The sequence below is a fragment of the Mastigoproctus giganteus genome, chromosome 7, assembly GCF_048544385.1.
Source record: "Mastigoproctus giganteus isolate SK-2022 chromosome 7, ASM4854438v1, whole genome shotgun sequence".
Taxonomy (NCBI): domain Eukaryota; kingdom Metazoa; phylum Arthropoda; class Arachnida; order Uropygi; family Thelyphonidae; genus Mastigoproctus; species Mastigoproctus giganteus.
In genome coordinates, this window is record NC_143581.1 from 52158695 (window position 1) to 52180478 (window position 21784).

The following is a 21784-nucleotide window of genomic DNA, read 5'->3' on the forward strand; positions in this document are numbered from 1 at the left end:
CTCATGCTATGCCCTGCACTTTGGATTATCACCACATTGGAGAAATGAATGGTATTATTAGAAAGATCTTCTGAAGGAGCACCCATGGTAAAATTTTTATTTTCTATGGCAAGGTTGCAGAGCTATCACAGTCATTATTTAATGCTTTTATCTATGGGTTGGGCTTGTTAGTTGCCATACACAAGGCATTAGAGAGGCAGCCTGCTATTTCTTGGCTTGCAACTGACTGCGTTGGGCACCCTGTGTTATTTATTTTTCAATCTTTTCGGTGATGTGCTTCTTTTTAAAATTAGAATTGTATTTACTAAGTTATGGCTACCCTGTAAACAATACTTATTGTTCACCACCACATTGGAACTCCTTTTGTTCAAATAATAACTACTGTGTGGTCCATGAAATTTCCCTCTGAGCATCTTAAAACTCATACCAATAGAATAGGCACCACTGAAATCCCCATAAGGACTCTTCTATGGGTTATATCAAAAATACACCTAGATCTCTACTCCCCTCCTAAGCTCGTGCTCAACACTGTTGTATGGTGAGCTTGCAAACTTTGCAAACATCTAGATGGAAAACACTGCCACTATTTGCTGAAGGGTGTAAACCCCCCCACCCACTTAAATTTTTTGTAACCGTCTCCGCCACTATCGACGACGCGGCTGGTTGAAGTCGTTGAACATCAAATGCTCCAATACCTCAGTCAACAGGAGCAGTGGATGTCGAGTCCAACCTATCATCGAAACAGCAATCCTAACTATTGACAAACACTGGCAACGTCCACATGCATCACAGCCACAGGCTTCAACATCCAACAATTAATCACGCACTACACGTACAAGAATGGCAGTACACGCCCTCATGCTCCATTCTTAACTGTCAGTTTGACTGAGGAAAGTTGACAAAACAACCGAAAGCTTTTCGTTTGTATTTATCTAATCTAATATATGTATATTTCCTATAATTAAACTTGTCACAATCTATTTTGTATCCGTTTTCGCTCTGAGTTACAGTAATTTTGATAATAATGAATCCAGAGTGCACAGGCCTCTTCAATCATAGTCTTCATCTTTGTTTCGTGACAAATATTTCAGATATAGAAATTTTTCTTTCATTTTGCGTTGACGTTGGTCTAATTGTTAAAAGTGCTTCCAAAGGCATCTTCAAGTTGGACGTTAGGATACATGTTGCTTCATATAAGCTTGTTTCCTTTTTTAACGATGAAAACATTTTGTCTGCTTGCAGTGATTTTGGTTTTGCTGTTGAAATCTATATTGCTTTTGCTAATTCAGATTTTAGATCAGTTTCTGATTTCATGTCGGAGTATTCCACAACAACATTCACATCTTCTTCTCTTTCCATTTCTTCTGTTAAAGCGCGTTTTTCCTTTAAAAAGTCTTTCCATTATGTGTTTTTTGCTTGATTCTGCTAATCGAGCTATTTCATTCTTGTTTGCCAAAAGGGATGTCCGACAAACTGAAGCTTATGAGCAAGGGAAAAAATGAATGGAATGATTATAAATTGTCAAGGGATACAGTCCTACAATAAAAACCCTTCCCTTTACCCCTGACTACCATCAGAGGTAAAGGGAAGGGTTTTTTTCTTTCATAAAGGTGACTACAGCGCTGTCAGAGATTTTCTTGAAATAATTTCAAGAAAATCTCTGGCATATATATTTCTGAAATAATCTTGGAAGCTACTAGGCTTTTCATACCAATTAAGATATACTGTTCGATGTTTAGACCTAAATGGATGTCAGACAACCTATTGAGACTAGTGGCAGAGAAGAAAAATGTATGGGATGGATATAAATTATCAGGAGACACAGATACCTATGGTAGAAATAAGATAGTCTGTAATCAAGTCACAAGGGACATTAGGCAAGCAAAGGCAGATTATGAGAAATCTTTGGCAAACGATGAAAAGAAAAACAGTAAAGAATTCTATACTAATGTAAACTCTAGAAGGAAGGGGATGAATCAGGTTGGTCCACTTGACATTGATGGTTCAATTGCTGATGCACCTGCTCAGATAGTGACAAACTGAATGAGTATTTTGCATCTACATTCACAGATGAAGAGTTATTCAAGAGGGTGAATGCCAGAAGGTAATCAAACTATACCAGGGAGCTAAATGATTTTGTAATAATTGAGAGCAAAGGGGAGAAGAAATTGTTGAAACTGAACATAAGAAAGACACCTGGGGTGGATGGGATCTATCCAGTTATATTAAAGGAAGCTGCAAAGGAAGTTAGCAAACCCTAAGCAATAATTATGAAAGCTTCCTTGGATTCAGGGGAGGTCCCCATGGACTGGAGATGTGCAAATATGTCCTCAATTCACAAAGGGGTATCAAAGGGTGACATAAGTAATTACGGACCTGTTAGTTTAACATTTGTTCCAGGGAAATTAATGGATGCACTAGTTAAGGAAGCAATTCAGGATCATCTAGAACAACACTGCAGTTATAGTTCAGACAGAGCATGGGTTTGTTAAGGGGAAGTCTTGTTTGACTAATTTGATTGGATACTATGATGTGGTCATAAAGGAACTGGATGCAAATAATAATTTTGATATCATATACATGGATTTTAAGAAAGCTTTTGATACTGTGACCATTGGAAGACTACTGTACAAATTGGAGCAGTATGGCATTAAGGGCAAGTTGCTACAATGGATAAAAGGATTGTTGAGTGGGAGAAGACAGTGTGGGAGAAGGGAGTATAATCAACGGACACTGCCCTTCGTGGACTAGTGTTATTAGAGGAGTCCCCCTAAGGTTCGGTGTTGGGCCCATTGTTTTCTGTATTTATCAATGATTTTGATGAAGGCTTATCAGGGTTAATGTCTAAGTTTGCAGACGATATGAAGATAGGCAGGGTTGTTAATGACAGTAATGATAGCATGCAACTGGAAGAGGATCCAGTAAAGTTGATCAAATGGGCTGAGAGGTGGCAACTGAAGTTTAACATCAACAAATGTAAAGTACTGCATATGGGTAGCAGTATCCCAGAGTAATGTATCAACTGGGTCATACTAGATTCAGGGTAGTGGAGAATGAAAAGGACCTGCAGGTAATTTAGCAGCCAGAAGATTTATGAGCAGTACAGACAGACTGCAAGAGTAACTCATGGTGTCTGTCAATGATATATAGGAATTTTGCTAGTAGGGATAAGAAAGTGATTGTCCCCTTGTATAAGGCAATGGTGTCAGGCCACACCTTGAGTACTGCTTACAGGCCTGGAGGCCTCATTTTAGGAAAGATGTAGAGCTGCTGGAATGAGTACAGAGAAGGGAAACAAGATTGGTGAGAGGAATGAAAAGGTGGTCTTACCAAAAAAGGCTTAAGTTCTGCAAATTGCAGCAACTGAAGACTAGGCACCTGCAAGGTGATCTGATTGAGGTGTATAAGGCCTTGAATGGGTTGAGCAGGATCAATTCTGATGGTATTCTTCCTCTTGCTCAGATTACTCAGATGAGGGGGAATAAATTCAAATTGAGCAAAGACAGTTATGGAATAGATGTGTGGAAATTTGCCTTTAGCCAGTGGACTGTTGATAGTTGGAACAAACTTTCATCTGTTGTAGTGGAGGTCAACAACATTAAATAAGTTTAAGGCAGAACTAGACAAACATTTGGAGTGAATGGATGGGTGAAAAGGGAAGGGTTTTATTTTATTTATTTTATTTTTTTTTTGGCTGATGCTATATAAGCTTGCTTTTTTGTATCATATGCCTCTACCAATGCTAATGCTAAATATTTTGCATCTACTGCACACATGATATTTTCAGAGATAAGGTTTGGAGTTAAATGATTTAATATTAATAGAAAGCAGAAATTATAGAGAAATTGCTGCAGCTAAATGTGAACAAAGTAGTAGTAATTGTAGAGGCATGTGTTGCAAGAAAGCAAGCTTATGTAGCATCAGCCAAAAAAAAAATTAAAAAAACTCATTTTACACATCCATTCCCTCTAAACGTTTGTCCAGTTCCTCCTTGAATTTATTTAAGCTATCAACTTCCACAACTATATATGGAAGTTTGTTCCAGCAATCAACTAAACACTGGCTAAAGGCAAATTTCCACACGTCTATATGAATTTATGCCCTTCTGAGGTCCATAAGCTGAGCAAGAGGAAGAATACCATCAGAATTGAGCCTACTCAACCCATTCAAAGCCTTATACACCTCAATCAGATCACTTTGCAGGTGCCTAGTTTCCAGACATGGCAATTTGCAGAACTTAAGCTTTTTGGTAACACCACCCTTTCGTTCCCCTCGCCAATCTTGTTGCCCTTCACTGTACTCGCTCAGACAACTCTACATCTTTCCCAAAATGAAGCCTCCAGACTTCCATGCAATACTCAAGGTGTGGCCTGACCATTGCCTCATACAAAAGGATAATCACCTTCTTTTCCCTGGTAGCAAAATTCCTGTATATCACTGATAATTCCCATGACCTGCTCTTTCAGCTTGTCTGCACTGCTCAGAAAACTTCATATTTGACTGCACAATTTCTCCCAGGTCTTTTTCATTTTCTACCACCCTAAATGTAGTACCACACAGTTGGTACATTACTCTCGGGTTACTTCTACCCATATGCAGTACTTTGCATTTGTCAATATTAAACTTCTTCTTGCAGATGAGCCAAGAGGTTGCCACTTCTTGGCTATCTGCCCAAATATTTTAGATCCTGCTGCAGTAGCACACTACCATTACTTCATTAACAACCCTGCCAACCTTTGCATCATCTGCAAACTTGAATATTAAGCCTGATACACCTTCATTAATATCATTGATAAATATACAAAACAACAGTGGGCCGAACAACGAACTCTGGATGACTTCACTAATAACATTAGTCCACGAAGAGCAATGTCCACCGATTACCATTCTCTGTCTTCCCCCACTGAACTACCCTTTTATTCCTTGTAGCATCCTACCCTTAATACCATACTGCTCCAGTTTGTACAGTAATCTTCAATGTGCAAAAGTGTCAAAAGCTTTTCTGAAATTCAAGTACAATAATACCTCACTTAACAAAGTAGATGTGTTCCAGTACTTTAGTTCATTATCTGAGATAGAAATACCATAGCAAAAATATGAATATGTTCTTACACTTAAAAAATAGGTAGAAATTGTTTAAAATAAATTTATTTGAAATGAGAACATACATATATTATAAAAATGTTAAAGAAAACGTCACAAGAGTCAAGTAAAACAGTAAACTTAAAAACTATTATGAAAATTAACACAAAGCAACACTAGTGCTCACACTTGACTTTTTCAAAAATGCATCTAGGGTCGACTGTCTTGCTTTTTTCTTAAGATCACATAGCATCTCACTATAACAAGTTAAAGCATTTAAAACGGATCTCTTCACAATGCAGCTTCATTAAACAATTAGACAAGGTCTGTGTTGTTAATATCCTCTCTGGAAGAACCTCTTCCTCATTTTCTGAACTGTTTCCTTGTTGCTCCGTTAACTCTTGGAGTTCCTCATTTGTTAGCGTATCACCAAGGCTACTTAATAAATCCTGAATGTCAACTTCTGCAAAGCTGAATTGCATGTGCCATTTGAATAACTTCTGTGCTCATTGCAGGAATTTCACATTCTACTCCATTAAGTTCTGTAACAACACTGGACCATATTTGTTGCCAAACACTATTAAGACACTGATCTGTCACTTCGTCCCAGGCTTCTTTGATATTGCTGATTGCTTTCATAATGTTGTAATTTTTCCAGAAATCATTGATCGACTGTTGTGTTTCATCATTAGCCTCAATCAGTTGACTAAAAGTGCATCTGAAATGGTAGGCTTTAAAGGCTGCTATAAGGCCCTGATCCATTGGTTGTAGCAGCAAAGTTGTGTTTGGCAGGAGAAATAACTCTTCAACAGTATGCATGTTTGAAGTGAGCCAAGATTTGAAGGATGACCTGGTGCATTGTCCAGTAGTAAAAGTGCCTTCAGTTGAAAATTATATTTTTCACAATAATGTTGGAAAGCAGAACAAAAATAGTTGACAAACCAATCAGTAAACAAGTCCATTGTCAGGCAGGCCTTTCTATTCAATTTTCATATTACCAAAAAATTAGGTTTGGAGAATCCTTTCATAGCTCCAGGCGTTTCAGAATGACAAACAAGCATTGGTTTTAGCTTCATTTCCCCAGATGCATTTGCACCCAACAACAGTGTTAATCAGCCCTTGGCTGCTATAAACCCAGAAGCTCTTTTCTCATCTCGGGAGATGAAAGTTTTGGAAGGCAAGTGTTTCCAGAATAGGCCGCTTTCATCCACATTGAATACAAAATTCTGAGAGTATTTTCCTCGTTTTAGTATGGCTTGCAGTTGTGCAGAAAATTATACTGCTGCCTAGATGTAGGCACTTGCAGCCTCGTCCTTCAGTTTAGCACTATGAATTCTTGCACATTTTTTGAATTTCTCAAACCAATCACAGCAAACCACAAAAGTCTCGGTGGTTTCCTCAGCTTCCTGGGCCTTTAAATGGTTAAATTAAGTTTAATGCTCTGTGTTGAATTATCGGCTGGGTTACTGGCATATGACACTGTGTCATGTCATTTACCCAAACATATTTTCCATGTTGTAATGTTTTCTATAATGCTACTACATGCATGTGTTCATTTGGACGCAGTAATATCACTACAATTTAGCACAGACTGCTTAACTTTATCCGCTTGATTTAAACTTGTTTTGAAAGTTGATTGTGTTACGTGGCATTTCTTTTCTCCAGCTTCTATCCTCCATATAATCTGCATTTTGGTTTCTAAAGATATTGTTTTGTGTTTTCATGACATATCTGACCCCAGGGACTCACATCTGGTGAGTATGGGCTTGGCACACCCAGGGTCTTGAGATGGATATCATTATTCTTTTCTTTCTTGGTGATTCTTTTCTACCCCTCTCTCTCTCTCTCTCTCTCAGGGTAACTTGGTAATTTTTTTTTGGCTGGTGCAGCATAAGCCTCACGCTTCCTTGTACCATATGGCTGATAATAATAATAATACTGGAAAATTATTATATAATTACGTATTTAATAAAATATATTTAAACAACTACCATAGGTACACACGATATCAATGACAATTAACCACTGCTCAGTGTATCATGAAGTGAGTTCTAGGTACGTCAAAAATCCCTACAACAAACTTCTGCAAGCAACGCAGAGTGTTTTTTTGCCAACTTCGTCATAAAGGAGCTTTGTCACCAGAGGATTCATTAACCAAGGTATTAGGGCATATGATATCGAAATTATTTTTTGCATCCAGTTCCTTTGTAACCACATCATAGTATCCAATCAGATTTGTCAGACAAGACTTTCCCTTAACAAACCCATGCTGTGTCTGAATCATTACTGCAGTCTTGTCTAGATGATCCAGCAATGCATCTTTAACCAGTGACCCCTTTATTTTTCCCCAGATCAGAAGTTAAACTAACTGGTCTGTAATTACTCGTGTCATTCTTAGATCCCCTTTGTGAACTGGGGATACATTTGTACATCACCAATCAATGGGGACTTTCCGAGTCCAAGGATGATCTCATAATTATGGCTAAGGGTTTGCTTATTTCCTTTGACGGTTCCTTTAAAATAACTGGATAGATCCCATCCACCCCAGGTGCCTTTCTTATGTTTAACCAACAATTTCTCCTCCACTTTGCTCTCAGTTATTACAAAATCATTAAGCACCCTCATACAGTTTTATAAATTTCTGGTATTTTCCTACTTTAATAACTGCTCATGTGTGAATGCAGATGCAAAATACTCATTCAGATTATCAGCTATCTGATCAGGATCATCAACAGTCAAACCATGGACATCAAGTGAACCAATCTGATTCATCCCCTTCCTTCTTGAGTTTATATAACTAAAGAAGTTCTTGCTGTTTTTCTTACCATCCTTTGCCAAAGATTTCTCGTAATCTGCCTTCGCTTGCCTATTTGTGACTTGATTACAGACTAGCTTATATCTATCATATGTTTCTGTGTCGCTTGATAATTTATATGCACCCCATGCATTTTTCTTCTCTGCCACAACTCTCATTACTTCATCTGACATCCATTTAGGTCTAAACCTTGAACAATATTTCTTAATCAGAATAAAAAGGCTAGTAGCTTCCACGATTACTTCCTTGAATGCTTCGCATTTAGAATTTGCTGCTGGTAACATCATCAGTTGGTCCCACTGTATAGAATTTGAAAACTGTCTGAGACCACTGCAGTCACCTTTATGAAAGCAAAAAGCCTTGCCTTCACCCGTGATTATAGTAATATCTTTAAGTAAATCCCACATCAGTACACTGTGATCACTGCCGCCCAGTGGTTCCTTTATCTGCAAATTCTTAATGCACAAATAATCACTGCTGATAACCAGATCAAGAGGATTGTTTTCTCTGATTGCCTCTCTAACGTGTTGCTATAAAAAACAATCATCCAATAAATCCACAAACATCTTGGTAGTGCGTGAGTGACCAACCCACAAGTTCCAGTCAATATCTTGAAAGTTAAAATTCTCCATTATTAGTCAATCTGATTTACTGGACCAATCTGTATCTCTGTAAATTTGTTCGTTGTACTCATCAGTCACTTCAGTAATAACACACTCCTAATCTCATTTTTGCTTTCCCAGTGCTTATGTCACACCAAACTGACTCAACAATACACCAACCATCAATGTGTTTCTTAACTAACAACATAATCCCTCCTCCCTTCCTATCCTGTCTATCCTTTCTGAACATAACGTACTCCCCAAATCAGTGTGACACCATGTCTCTGATATCTCGACAATATTTGCCTTTGATGTCTTGACCAGCACTTCAAATTTATTTACTATACTCCTAGCATTGGTGTACATGCAAGTATACATACACCTGTTCTTACTCTTAGTTATTCTAACACAGCCCATGTATTTACTTGTTTCATGACTCCCAGCAGTTCCTCAATTCCCCAGCAACTTGCTTTCTGGGCTGCTACTCACTCTAATAGAAGCAATGCAAGCATCACTTGCACTGCTTAAGGATTTTGTAATAACTGAGAGCAAAGTGTAGGAGAAATTGTTGAAGTTAAATATAAGAAAGGCACCTGGGGTGAATGGGATCTATCCAGTTATATTAAAGGAGGTGGCAAAGGAAATAAGCAAACCCTTAGCCATAATTGTGAGAGCATCCTTGGACTCAGGGGAAAGTCCCCACGGACTGGAGATGTGCAAATATATCCCCAATTCACAAATGGGGATTGAAGGGTGACATGAGTAATTACAGACCAGTTAGTTTAACTTCTGTTCCGGGTAAAATAATGGAGTCACTGGTTAAAGACACATTGCAGGATCAACTAGACAAGAGTGCAGTAATAATTCAGACACAGCATGGGTTTTATTAAGGGAAAGTCTTGTCTGACAAATTTTATTGGATATTATGATATGGTTACAAAGGAACTGGATGCAAAAAATAATTTTGATATCATATACTTGGGTTTCAGGAAAGCTTTGGACACTGTTGCGCATGGAAGACTACTGTACAAATTGGAGCAGAATGGTATTAAGGGTAAGTTGTTACAATAGATAAAAGGATGGTTGAGTAGGAGAAGACAGAGGGTGGTAATCAATGGGTGCTGCTCTTCGTGGACTAATATTATTAGTGGAGTCCCACAGGATCCCGTGTTGGGTCCACTGTTGTTTTGTTTATTTATCAATGATATTTTGATGAAGGTATATCAAGGCTTAGTGTCGAAGTTTGCAGCTGATACAAAGGTTGGCAGGGTTGTTAATGACAGTAATGGCAGTGTGCTACTGCAACAGGATCTAGAAAATTTGGGCAGATGGGCTGAGAAGTAGCAACTGAAGTTTAACCTTGACAAATGCAAAGTACTGCATATGGGTAGAAGTAACCCCACAGAAACGTACTGGTACTACACTTAAGTTGGTAGAAAATGAAAAAGACCTGGGAGTAATTGTGCAGTCAAATATGAAGTTTTCTGAGCAATGCAGACAGGCTGCCAGGAGAGGTCTTGGGGTTTTGTCAATGATATATAGGAATTTTGCTAGCAGGGAAAAAGAGGTGATTGTCCCTCTGTATAAGGCAAGGTCAGACCATGACTTGAGTACTGCGTACAGATTTGGAGGCCTCATTTTAGGAAGGATGTAGATTTGCTTGAGCATGTACAGAGAAGGGTAACAAGATGGTGAGGAGAATGAAAGGATCCTCTTACCAAGAGAGGCTTAAGTTCTGCAAATTGCAGCGGCTGGAGATAGGCACCTGTGAGGTGATCTGATTGAGGTGTATAAGGCCTTGAATGGGTTGAGCACACTGAATTCGGATGGGATTCTTCCACTTGTTCAGATTATGAACCTAAGGGGGCATAAATTCAAATTGAGGAAAGACAGATGTAGAATAGATGTGCGGAAATTTGCCTTTAGCCAGCAGGTGGTTAATTGCTGGAACAAACTTCTATCTGTCGTTGTGGAAGTTGATAGGTTGAATAAATTTAAGGAGGAACTGGACAGGCATTTGGACGGAATGGTGTGATTTTTTTTTTTTTTTTTTTGGCTGATGCTGCATAAGCTCATACACTTGCTTTCTTGCATCACACCACCACCACTACTACTACTACTACTACATCCTCCATGGCTAGATCATGTCCTGTTCTAGAGAGGCCTGCAAACATGTCACACTTTGCACATGTTTTTAGACTGTGATACGTTGAAGAATTGCCACCTCCGGTTCTCCCGTGAACCACAGCACTTCTGCTACTTTGTGCACGTTGCATTGCTGCTCTAGTCTGGGGCATGATTCCCATTTAAATGCAATTTAATTAACAATAAAAATTAATAAGGTTTATAAATTTAACTGAATAACTGATAATACTATACTAAGCTAACTGATTCCTAATACAGTGCTATTAGCCTTAGCAGTAGAAGAGGCATATGATGCAAGAAAGCAAGTTATACAGCATCGGCCAAAAAAAAAAAAAAAAAAACCATCTCATTTCACCCATCCACTCACTCCAAAAAAATGTTTGTCTAATTCTGACTTGAATTTATTTAAGCTGTCAATGTCTACCGACAACAGATGGAAGTTTGTTCCAACAATCAACTACACGCTGGCTAAAGGCAAACTTCTGCACATCTATTCTACGACTGTCTTTCCTCAATTAGAATTTATGTCCCCTCGGGCGACTAATCTGGGCAAGAGGCAGAATTCCATCAGCATTCAGCTTGCTCAAAGGCCTTATACACCTCAATCAGATCACATCACAAGTGCCTAGTCACCAGACATTGTAATTTGCAAATCTTAAGCCTTTCTTTGTAAGAGCAACTCTTTATTCCATTCACTAATCTTGTTACCCATCACTGTACTCATTCCAGCAGTGCTACATCCTTCCTAAAATGAGGCCTCCAGACCTGTACGCAGTACTCAAGGTGTGGCCTGACCACTGCCTTGTACAAAGGGATAATCACCTCCTTATCCGTGTTAGAAAAATTCCTATATATCATTGACAAGACACTATGTATTACGCTATCAAGTTTTACGTTATACCTTACGCTATCAAGTTCGAGATATACTTTACGCTATTCCGTATTGATCTAATATACTACAACAATGGCGGAAAGTTTCGAACGGTACTAGTTTTACCGATACTTAGTAATAACCTACAAAATCTCTATCTAAATTCAGCACACGCTTCTTGATTAGACCGGAGTTCGAGCCCATCACCACCAAATATGGAGAATGCGGAAAGGTCATGGAATGACCACCGTATATCCCGGAGCAATATGGCCTTAGTTGTTAATGCTCCTAAAAAAAAAAAAAAAAAAAACCAAACCTCTATCTAAATTCAAAATAAACTAAGTATCGTTTATTTTGAATTTTCGTAACTAGGAATATAAAGCTACTTCTATAAAATAAATTAAGCCAATTAAGTCAATAAAACAGCAAAAATTTAAGAAAAGCTTCTCTAAAAGTGGAGCCGTAAAAACTTCGCCTGCCCGGAGCTACTCTTGTCCCTGAGCAACATTGAGCAATCTTGGGAATAACTCCAAGTGAGAGGTTTGATCAGTGAGGAAATTGTTGTTAATGATGTCATAGTGGCTGAATATCCGAGCGACTCAAACATTGGAATGTATTTAAAGAACTAGTGACAATATCAATGATGAATTGGATGAAAATGAGGACAATGGCAATATTAAACTTTCCAAAAAAGAAATGTTGGTAGCATTTGAAAATTTGTGTTGAGGCCTTCAGGGAAGAAAATGCAATAGAAAATATATTTGAGTGTTTAAACCAATTGGAACTTTTTATCAACGGTGTACAGTAGAATCCAGTGTGCAACAAAAAAATAACTAAATATTTTATGACATAATTCTTAAAAATTTACTAATATATTGTGTGCATTATGTAAGTAGTCATTTCTTAATACGTAAGTATTAATAAATTAATTGTTTTAAAATGTTAGGAAATTTATTCATTCCCACTTATTTCTGATTTATTTTACTATACTTCTGAATTTACAGTATTTTTCACAGTTGAAAAGGTCATATTTCTTTATAAAGAAATTTCTGTTTAAAGAATTTTTTCAAGGGAACAATCGATTTCATTATACAGAATGTCCGCCTGTATATATACGTGCTTTAGCATTAAGTTTTTTAAAATTAATAAAGCTGCCAGTTGTTGGTACTAATGAGCAGATTTAATTATTTATTCTGTGTTTTTTGGCATGATAATGCTTATTTCTAGATACTGGCATATCTGCAAGGACTAGCAAAAGTTTGAGATATAGCATGGGTTGTAACTGTTATTATTTGTGTTGTAATGTGATCAATAACATCATTAACAGACTGGCTTTTAATGACTTGATTGTCAAAGGAAATAGCAATGGTAAATATATTGTAATACGCCTTGAAGAATTTACATTTTATGTAAACTGTGTTTTGTCTGTTTGTGAGGTCTATCTGTTTGTAGTACACAGATAACAGAGTAATTATTATTATTCCATTGTTAAACCTCAATTTCCACTTCTCATCCCAACTGCCTAATTCATGTAGCTCTTGCTGCTGTAGTATGCCTTGATTCTATCTTGATCCTGTCAACCATTGTATTGTCTGCAAACTTAGATAATAAGCTTGACATGCCTTCATCAATATCATTAATAAATACTGTGAATAGTAAGGGACCCCAGCATTAAACCCCGAGTGACTCCACTAATAACATTAGTCTGAGAAGAGCAGTGCTCATGTATAACCATCCTCTGTCTTCTGCCACTCAGCCAACCCTTTATCCATAGCAGTAACTTTCCCCTAATGCCACACTACTCCAATTTGTACAGCAGTCTTGCATGTGGAACAGTGTCAAAAGCTTTACTGAAATCTAAACATATGTCAAAATTATTATTTCCATCCAGTTATTTTGTTTATTGCATGTTAGTAACTAATCAAATTGGTCAGAAAGGATTCTTCCTCCTTAACAAACCCATGCTGTGATTTTCATATAATTCCCATTCCTGTTAAAGTGATCCCGCAAATACTTCTTTAAACACTGACTCCATTATTTTCCCTGGAAAGGAAGTCAAATCTACAGGTCTATAATTGCTCACAATGCCCTCAGATCCCCCTCCCCGATGAATATGAAGATGCATTTACACACCTCCAATTCTGTCAGAACTTGCCTTAAATGCAAGGATGCCCTTATAAGGCCAAGAATTTGCTAATCTCTTTTTGCAGCTTTTTTTTTTTTTTTAAATATAACTGGATAGATTTCATTGCCTTATTTACTTTTAACTTGAGCAATTTCTCTTCCACCTTCTATCATTTGAAAGAGAAATTCGATTCTTTCAGTTATAACAAAATCATTTAGCTCCCAGTTATAACCTGGTGTACTTCTGGTGTTCCCAATCTTTAAAACTTCTTCATGCATGAATGTAGGTGCAAAATATATATTTAGTTTGTCAGCAACTCAAAGAGAATCATCAATAGTTATGCCACTAATATCTAGTGGACTAATGTTGCTCATCCCTTTCATTAACATAAATAAAAAATTCTTTGCATTCTTAGCCAAGGATTTCTCATAATCTGCTTCAGCTTGGCAAGCCACCTTAGCTACTTCTTGCAGACTAGTTTGTACTTGCTGTAGGATTCCATGTTCCCTGCTAATCTGTAATCATCCCACGCATTTTATTTTTATGCCACTAGTCTCATCAGTTCATCTGACATCTAGTTAATTCTGAACCACAAATGTCTTAATTGATATAAAATTCTTAATAACTTCTATGATTACTTCCTTGAATGCTTCCCATTTAGAATTTGCCATTGGTAACATCAACAGAGGGTCCCACAAAAGAAAACTAGAAAAATGGACTTCATATATAATTTTCTGTTCGGTGATGAACTTCAATATTACAAAGTGTAAAAATAGGCCCTTAAAATCTATATACACAAGTTTTTTATTAAACATTATTTCTGTGAATCACTGCTAAATTAGAAACTGGTTTAACGATACACATCTGATCATGCTACTAGAGATAGTTGTGTTGTAACCTCTGTGTAATGTTAACTTATATTAATTTTTATCACATTTATATAGCTCATACATTCAACAGTTTGTGCAATCATTGTCATAATAAGCAATTCTAAATAATGTAATAAGAAATTATATATTACACAGGAGTAACAAGACAGTGTGTACTTTGTATTTCCTTATCATTCAGAGTGACAAAAACAAGTGTGTAAGTAGACCAAATGCACATGAATTAATATTTATTTAGTGATTCAAATTTTTAAAATGAAGTTATCAATTTAAATTCATTAAACATTCAGCAATTGGTGTTCACCATTAATTATAGCAATTAAAGTGTTCGTGGTACCAAATATACTTACATGGATTAACATCTCTATAACGATTCAAGTTTTTATTTTCTGCTTTTTTAGCTTCCTTAAAAGTATAGTTATAATTGTTAGACTCACTTCTTATTTGCTAAGAGGAAGGAAAAAAAAAAAAAGAATTACAATAAAAAAGAAATCTATTTTTATATATGCATATAATAATATAAATTACTGAAATGCCCAAAATATTATATTTCTAACAAATAAATAAAAGTTAATAAACCTCATGATAAATGTCTTAATTTGTTGCCAAGTTAAATTCTGCCATGGAATCACTCCAAGAAATCATTCCTGGCAGAATTTTTTTAGCAACAATTTCTAGGAATGAATTATATATATTAAGATCCCAGGAAGTTATTTAACTTTACATTATCCTTATTCCCTTCGATTCACTTCCTAGTTTGCTCTACTTTCATTCCTGGTAATCCCAATGAAAAACATTAAAATCCTGACAGGTAGAAGCAATATCTGCAAAAAGTGGACAATATTACTAAAAATAAAATGCCAAACACCTTCAGTATAATCAAGCCAATAAAGGCAACCGTTTTCGAGAATTTATGCACAAAAAATTAATATATTCTGCTTTATACAGATTACAAATACTGATATCATTCATGTGAAGTTGTGATCCTCAAGAAACAAAAACTGCAATACCTTTTTTTCTATTAAACAATAAGTATTTACTACATGCAATTTTTCTGCATAAACTGTGATTACTAGTTCAAATATATGTGGTTTATACACAGAGTGAACTTAAACATAAAAAAAGTTTTAAAAGATTCACCTGCCTGCTTTGTGAAAGATAACAAGATAATTCATGAAGCAGGAATGTTTGTAAGGATAATAAAAATCACGGACAATCTGCAATTTTAATTCTGACTCACACAGATGCCAGTTTTTTTTTTTTTTAAATAAAACATTATAAAGCCTAATTGCTGTATAATATCTCCAGTTATCACACACGCATTAAGCTATATAGTACCCTCCCAAAAGTAACTCAACACCTATTTTCATAGTCCAGTTCAGTTGACCTTTAGATAAATAAGTAAACTCAAACCAATATATACAGGTATATGGACTGAGCTGACTGACCTTGAGAAGGGTGATATTAATAACAAAAAGTATCAAAATGATGCAAGGCAAGCTTATGCAGAATCAGTAATAAACTAAACACACACACATTTATCCATTCCTTATAATCATTTGCCTAATCCTCCTTTAAATTTATTTCAAACTACTCACTTCCACAAATCAGATGGAAGTTTGTTCCAATAATCGATTACTCTCTAGCTGAAAGCAAACTTTCACATATCTACCTTTCCAATTTAAATTTATTGTCCCTTTTGTGTGTGCCATCCAAAAAAGATAAAGATGCATCAGCATTTAGTCTAGTTAACCTATTTAAAGCAGCATTAAAAAACAGTTTACATGAGAGTGTAAAACACAAAACTTAATATGCATATATACATATATTTCTGCTTATTATATGTAAAAATAGTTTAATATAGTTTTAATAGTTTTTAATAGTTTTATATATATATATATATGTTATTTGCTTTTGAAACTGTTGCACATGGAAGACCACTGTACAAATTGGAGCAGTATGGCATTAATGGCAAGTTGCTAGAATGGATAAAAGGATGGTTGAGTGGGAGAAGACAGAAAGACAGAGAGTGGTAATCAATGGACACTGCCCTTTGTGGACTAATGTTATTAGTGGTGTCCCCAGGGTTCAGTGTTGGGCCCATTGTTGTTTTGTATATTTATCAATGCTATTAATGAAGGTATATTCAAGCTTAATGTCAAAATTTGCAGATGATACAAATGTTGACAGGGTTGTTAATAACAGTAATGACAGTATGTTGTTGCAACAGGATCTGTAAAAGTTGGGCAGATGGGCTGAGAAGTGACAACTGAAGTTTAACATTGACAAATGCAAAGTACTGAAAAAGGGTAGCAGTAACCCCAGAGATGGTTTATGTACCAACATCAAGCCATGATGATGAAGAGGTTGAAGAAATGTACACCGAAATTGAGTCTTCTAGATAAGCAGAAAACCCACTACACTATCATTATGGGGGACTTCAATGCTAAGGTTGGAAAGAGAAAACAGCACAGAAAGGGGAACTATAGGAAATTTTGGATTTGGTGAAAGAAATGAAAGAAGTAAGACTTGTGGAATTTGCAGAAACTCGAGGAATGTCAGTAATGAACACTTTTCAAGAAAAGGGTGAACAGAAAGTGGACATGGAAGAGCTCAAATGGATTAACAACTAATGAAATTGACTTCATCCTCACTAACAGGAGATATATCGTGAATGATGTCACTGTCCTGAACAAGGTCAACGTTGGAAGTGATCACAGAATCATATAGATGTAAGAAAAGAAAGGAAAAAACTGACTGAAGTAAATAATATGAAGGTCTTTGAGATAACAGAAGAGGAGAAAAAGCTGTATGTAATGGAACTTAAGTTTGAGCAGACTGCAGACTTTTGAGAACCAAGATATCGACGAGGAATATTACAGCTTTCTGAAAGTGATAAAGCCCAAGAAACCTATAAGTAAAAATAAATCCAAAGAAAAAATTCGTCAAGAAACACTTGTGATGATGAACCGAAGACGACAAATAAAGAGCAAGACCCCCTCCTTGTCTCTGCTAACAAGGTTCTTGTATATCATTGACAAAACACCACCAGCTTAAGTCCCAGCAACCTGTTCACAACTCATAGAATAAAAAAGCCCTAGTTCTTTTTATTTCATTCTCATGAGTATGATCACCACTCAATTCACATGTTATTCCAATTACTACACAAATGCAGTGCCTTGCATATATCACTCTTAAACCTAAATTATCACTTTTCACTTATACAAATCTTGTTAAAGAGGAATGATGCAGTTAATGAAAATAATCAGGGTGTGCTCTGATTACTCTTGTTAACAACCCTGTCAACCTAAACATGATAAGCCTTCCCCCATATCATTAATAAATATCAAAAACAGTAATGGACCCAGCAACAAATCCTGAGAGACTTCACTAATAACATTACTCCATGAAGAGCAGTGGCTATTAAATTAATAACCACTCGTGGTCTAGTGTAACTGAATCATCCTTTATCTATGTAACAGATAAACATAAACCTGCCCCTTCCTACATAATCTGGGATGGGCAAGTCACACCACTTCATTTTTGATATTATTCTGCATGAGAGACTGCTATACAAATTGGAATGCCAAACTATTATGGATAAAAGGATGGCTAAGTGGCAAGAGGCTGATAGTAAATAAATAGGCACTGATCTTCTTAGGACTAATGTTATTAGTCGAGTCATCAGTGCTGGGCCCACTGCTATTTTCTATATTTATTAATGATACAGATTAAGGCACATCAGACTTAATGTCTAAGTTTGCAGATGATACAAAGGCTAGTGTGGTGGTTAATGACAGTAGTCAGAGTATGCTACTGCAACAAGATCTACAACAATAAGGCAGATAGGCACAGAAATGGCAAATCAAGTTTAACACTGACAAATGCAAGTTACTGTAGCAGTAATTTCCGAATAACATACCAATTGTATGTTACTACACTCAAGGTAGTGGAAAATGAAAAAAGATCTGGGATAATTGTAGTTAAACATGAAGTCTGTCAAGAGTGTTGATGGGCTGCTAAGATGGTTCATGAAGTTTTGTCAGTGATATTCAGGAACTTTATTGGTAGGGAGTGATCTGATTGTCCTGTTGTATAGAGCAAGGTTTGGGCCATGTCTCAAGTACTGCATACAGATCGGGAGGCCTCAGTTTGGGAGGGATGGCAATCTGCTGTTAGGTAGACAAGAGTAATGAGATTGGTGAAGGGAATGAGTGGGTACTCTTACTGAGAAATACATCACTAATGCACCTGGAAACTAGGGACCTGCAAGTCTGTATAAGGTGTTTATGGCTCTGAATGGATAGATTAAGCTAAATGTTGATGGCTTTTCTAGCTCAGACAACACACATAAGCGGCACAAATGTAAATTCAGGAAAGATGGTTGCAGAATACAATGTGCAGAAATCAATTACACACTAGCTGAAAGCAAGTGGGTAGTTGATTGCTGGTACAACTTCCATCTGGTTGTGGAAATGGTATTTTGAATAAATTTAAGGAAGAATTAGACAAATTATTAGAGGGGATGGACAGGTGAAGTGAGAAGATTTTTTTTTTTGGCGATGCTATATAAGCTTGCTTCCTTGCATCATTTGTCACTATTAATAACCTGCCACTGCCTAGAAAAATAGGAATGGAAAGTCACACTATTCCAAATTTTACTGCAGTTGTTCACACACCAGTAGTTTTCAGCAAAACTTTACTGTAACATAAGTATATGATGTCAAAATTAGTTTTTACATCCAATTCTTTTGTGACTACTTTACAGTTCCTAATCAGCTTGGTCAGAAAAGATCTTCTCTTAAATCCGTGCTGTGGTTGCTTTATAACTGTCTTCCTGTCAAGATGATACTGCATTAGTTCTTTAAAGAGAGACTCCATTATTTTCCTTGCCACAAAAAGTCAAGCTAAGCGGTCTGCAATTAACCACTTATTATTATTGGATATCACATTTTGGACTTGTCAATTAGTTCAACTACTGACAGCCAAAACCATCCAAAGTCAACTGTCAAGGACTCTGAATGGTGTAGGAAAGGCACGGGAAGACCTCAAAGAAGCATACCGGTGTTTGTTGGTTTAATATAGATGTTAAATTGGATTTTCGGCTCACTGTTTCTTATAGAAACTCAGCATTTTCATTTTTAGCCACACACGTATATAGTATTATAAAACCCTTTAAACAGGCAATACAATTTGGGATAAAAAAACTGCGATACATTATTTAATAACCTTAAAGACTGTAGACTCTGTGATAACGATAATTTATTATATACGAATATAAACGTTGGATACACATTAGGTATTTTTTGGGATATGTTAAATAATAACTCTATACCGATTAATTATACAAAGCTTCCTATTAAGGAAATTTTTCACTTAATTAAAATTTTAGTTGAGGCCAACTATATCATCTTTTGAGACAAAGTATACAAACAAATCTTTGGTTTGCCAATGGGACTGAGTCTAAGTGGCTTAATATCAGAGGTCTATCGCTCAACAATTGAGCTTATACACTTGACACCTTTTCTACACCGTATCACATACTATGGGCTACTGCATGTACCAATGTTCTGGTTATTGCTGATAGTAGCACTATTCAATACATTTTACATTCATTTAATAATATTCATCCTAGAATTTCACATTGAAAAGGGAAAATACAGATACTAAGTCAATAAATTTCTCTAAATTTCACACTTACACAGGATGCGAATAAAATCCAATTTAACATCTATTGTAAACCAACAAACACTGGTATGCATCTACATTATAACAGCTATTATCCATTCACCTACAAAAAAGATCTATTATCTTTAATCAGTTTCTCAATGCCAATAAATATTCAACAACGGAATCTGCTTTAGACTCAGAAATACAGATATATTAACCAGCAGTTTCATAAACAGGGGTTACCCTCTTGCTACAGTAAACCAAATTAGGGTACAAAGGATAGGATACAAAAAATTACACCAACCAACAATGGTAACATCAAAAATTACTTTATTTCTGTCCCATATGTTGAACAGTGGCACAAGCAGCTTAGCAGATTCTTTAAAGATAACGAATTTAAGACTGTGGCCAGACCAATACGGAAATTACAAGCTATATTGAACAATCGCTCAGTCCTTTCCTCTTTTGTGACACAAATAAATGATTTGGTATACATTTCTTGCAGTGATTGCGACTTATCTTACCAAAGATCTACATGAGTCCCGCTGAATATTTGAGTAAAACAGCATGAGTCCTCAGTGTGTGTTTCTCGTTCTGCAGCATCAGAATTAGCCTTACATGCCGTTAATGAAGACCATACATTTTTATTTAATGAGGCCAAAATACTTATTATTATTATTAGCCACATGGTGCAAGGAAGCCTGAGGCTTATGCTGCACTAGCCGAAATAAAAATTTCTGAATTACCCTGGGGGGAGAAAGAGAGAGAGAGATAGAAGTAAAAAGGAATCACCAAGAAAGAGAAGAATGATGATATCCAGCTCAGGACCCTGGGTGTGCCAAGCTCATACTCACCAAATGTGAGCAGCTGAAGTTAGTGTCCAATGTAATTATACAAGACTTAATTGCAAAAACCATAGATATTAAATGAAATGAGAATTTTATTAATGTTTGCCATCCATATCTAATCTCCAATTTGTGGTCATTTGTGTGCATGTGCAAAGACAAATAATTGCAGCCTTTCACGCACATGCACGAGGACAAATAATCTCTCTACTTAAGATTGAAGCTCACATACTCCGTAATTTCCATTCCTGTGATCACGACATATGGTCTGCTTCAGGAAGGAAAATCTTTTTTCAAAATTTACGTTAAACTTTTGTAATTAATTTTAATTACAAAAGTTTTAATTAAATTTTGTATTGTTTTCAATTGATTTTTTACTGTAATCATTTTGCATTAATCTTTTATTTGTTTTAATTTCTAGAGAGTATCATACAAAAGTGTTCTAAGTATCGTATTGAAGTAAATTTCTCTTATTCTTCTACAAATGTATATCAATGTATCACTGGATACACTGATATTAATGATAATAAGAACAGCAATTTGAAGATTTTCTTAACAGGTACAGATTAAAATTAAAACTGTCTGGAATTTTAGCCAAACATGATGAGCCTTGTCGATCAGTTTGGTCCCGGAGATACAGCGCAAAGCTCATGATGTAGAATATTCTCAGCATAGTGTGCCCTTTTTTAAAAGATTTTTATAGAGATGGGATGTATTTAAATAGAAGAGGTGCAAAAATGTT

The 21784-nt window shown here is 36.1% G+C and overlaps 1 protein-coding gene across 2 annotated transcripts in view; it reads right to left on the reverse strand.

Moving 5' to 3' along the window:
- Positions 1–21784, reverse strand: part of Ptp61F (Protein tyrosine phosphatase 61F) — a 259988-nt gene that overhangs the window by 181371 nt on the left and 56833 nt on the right. For both annotated transcript variants that reach the window (XM_090377659.1, XM_090377658.1), the window contains exon 2: positions 14878–14974. In XM_090377659.1, coding sequence (XP_090233785.1) covers positions 14878–14974 — 97 coding nt within the window. The remainder of the gene's footprint in view (positions 1–14877; positions 14975–21784) is intronic.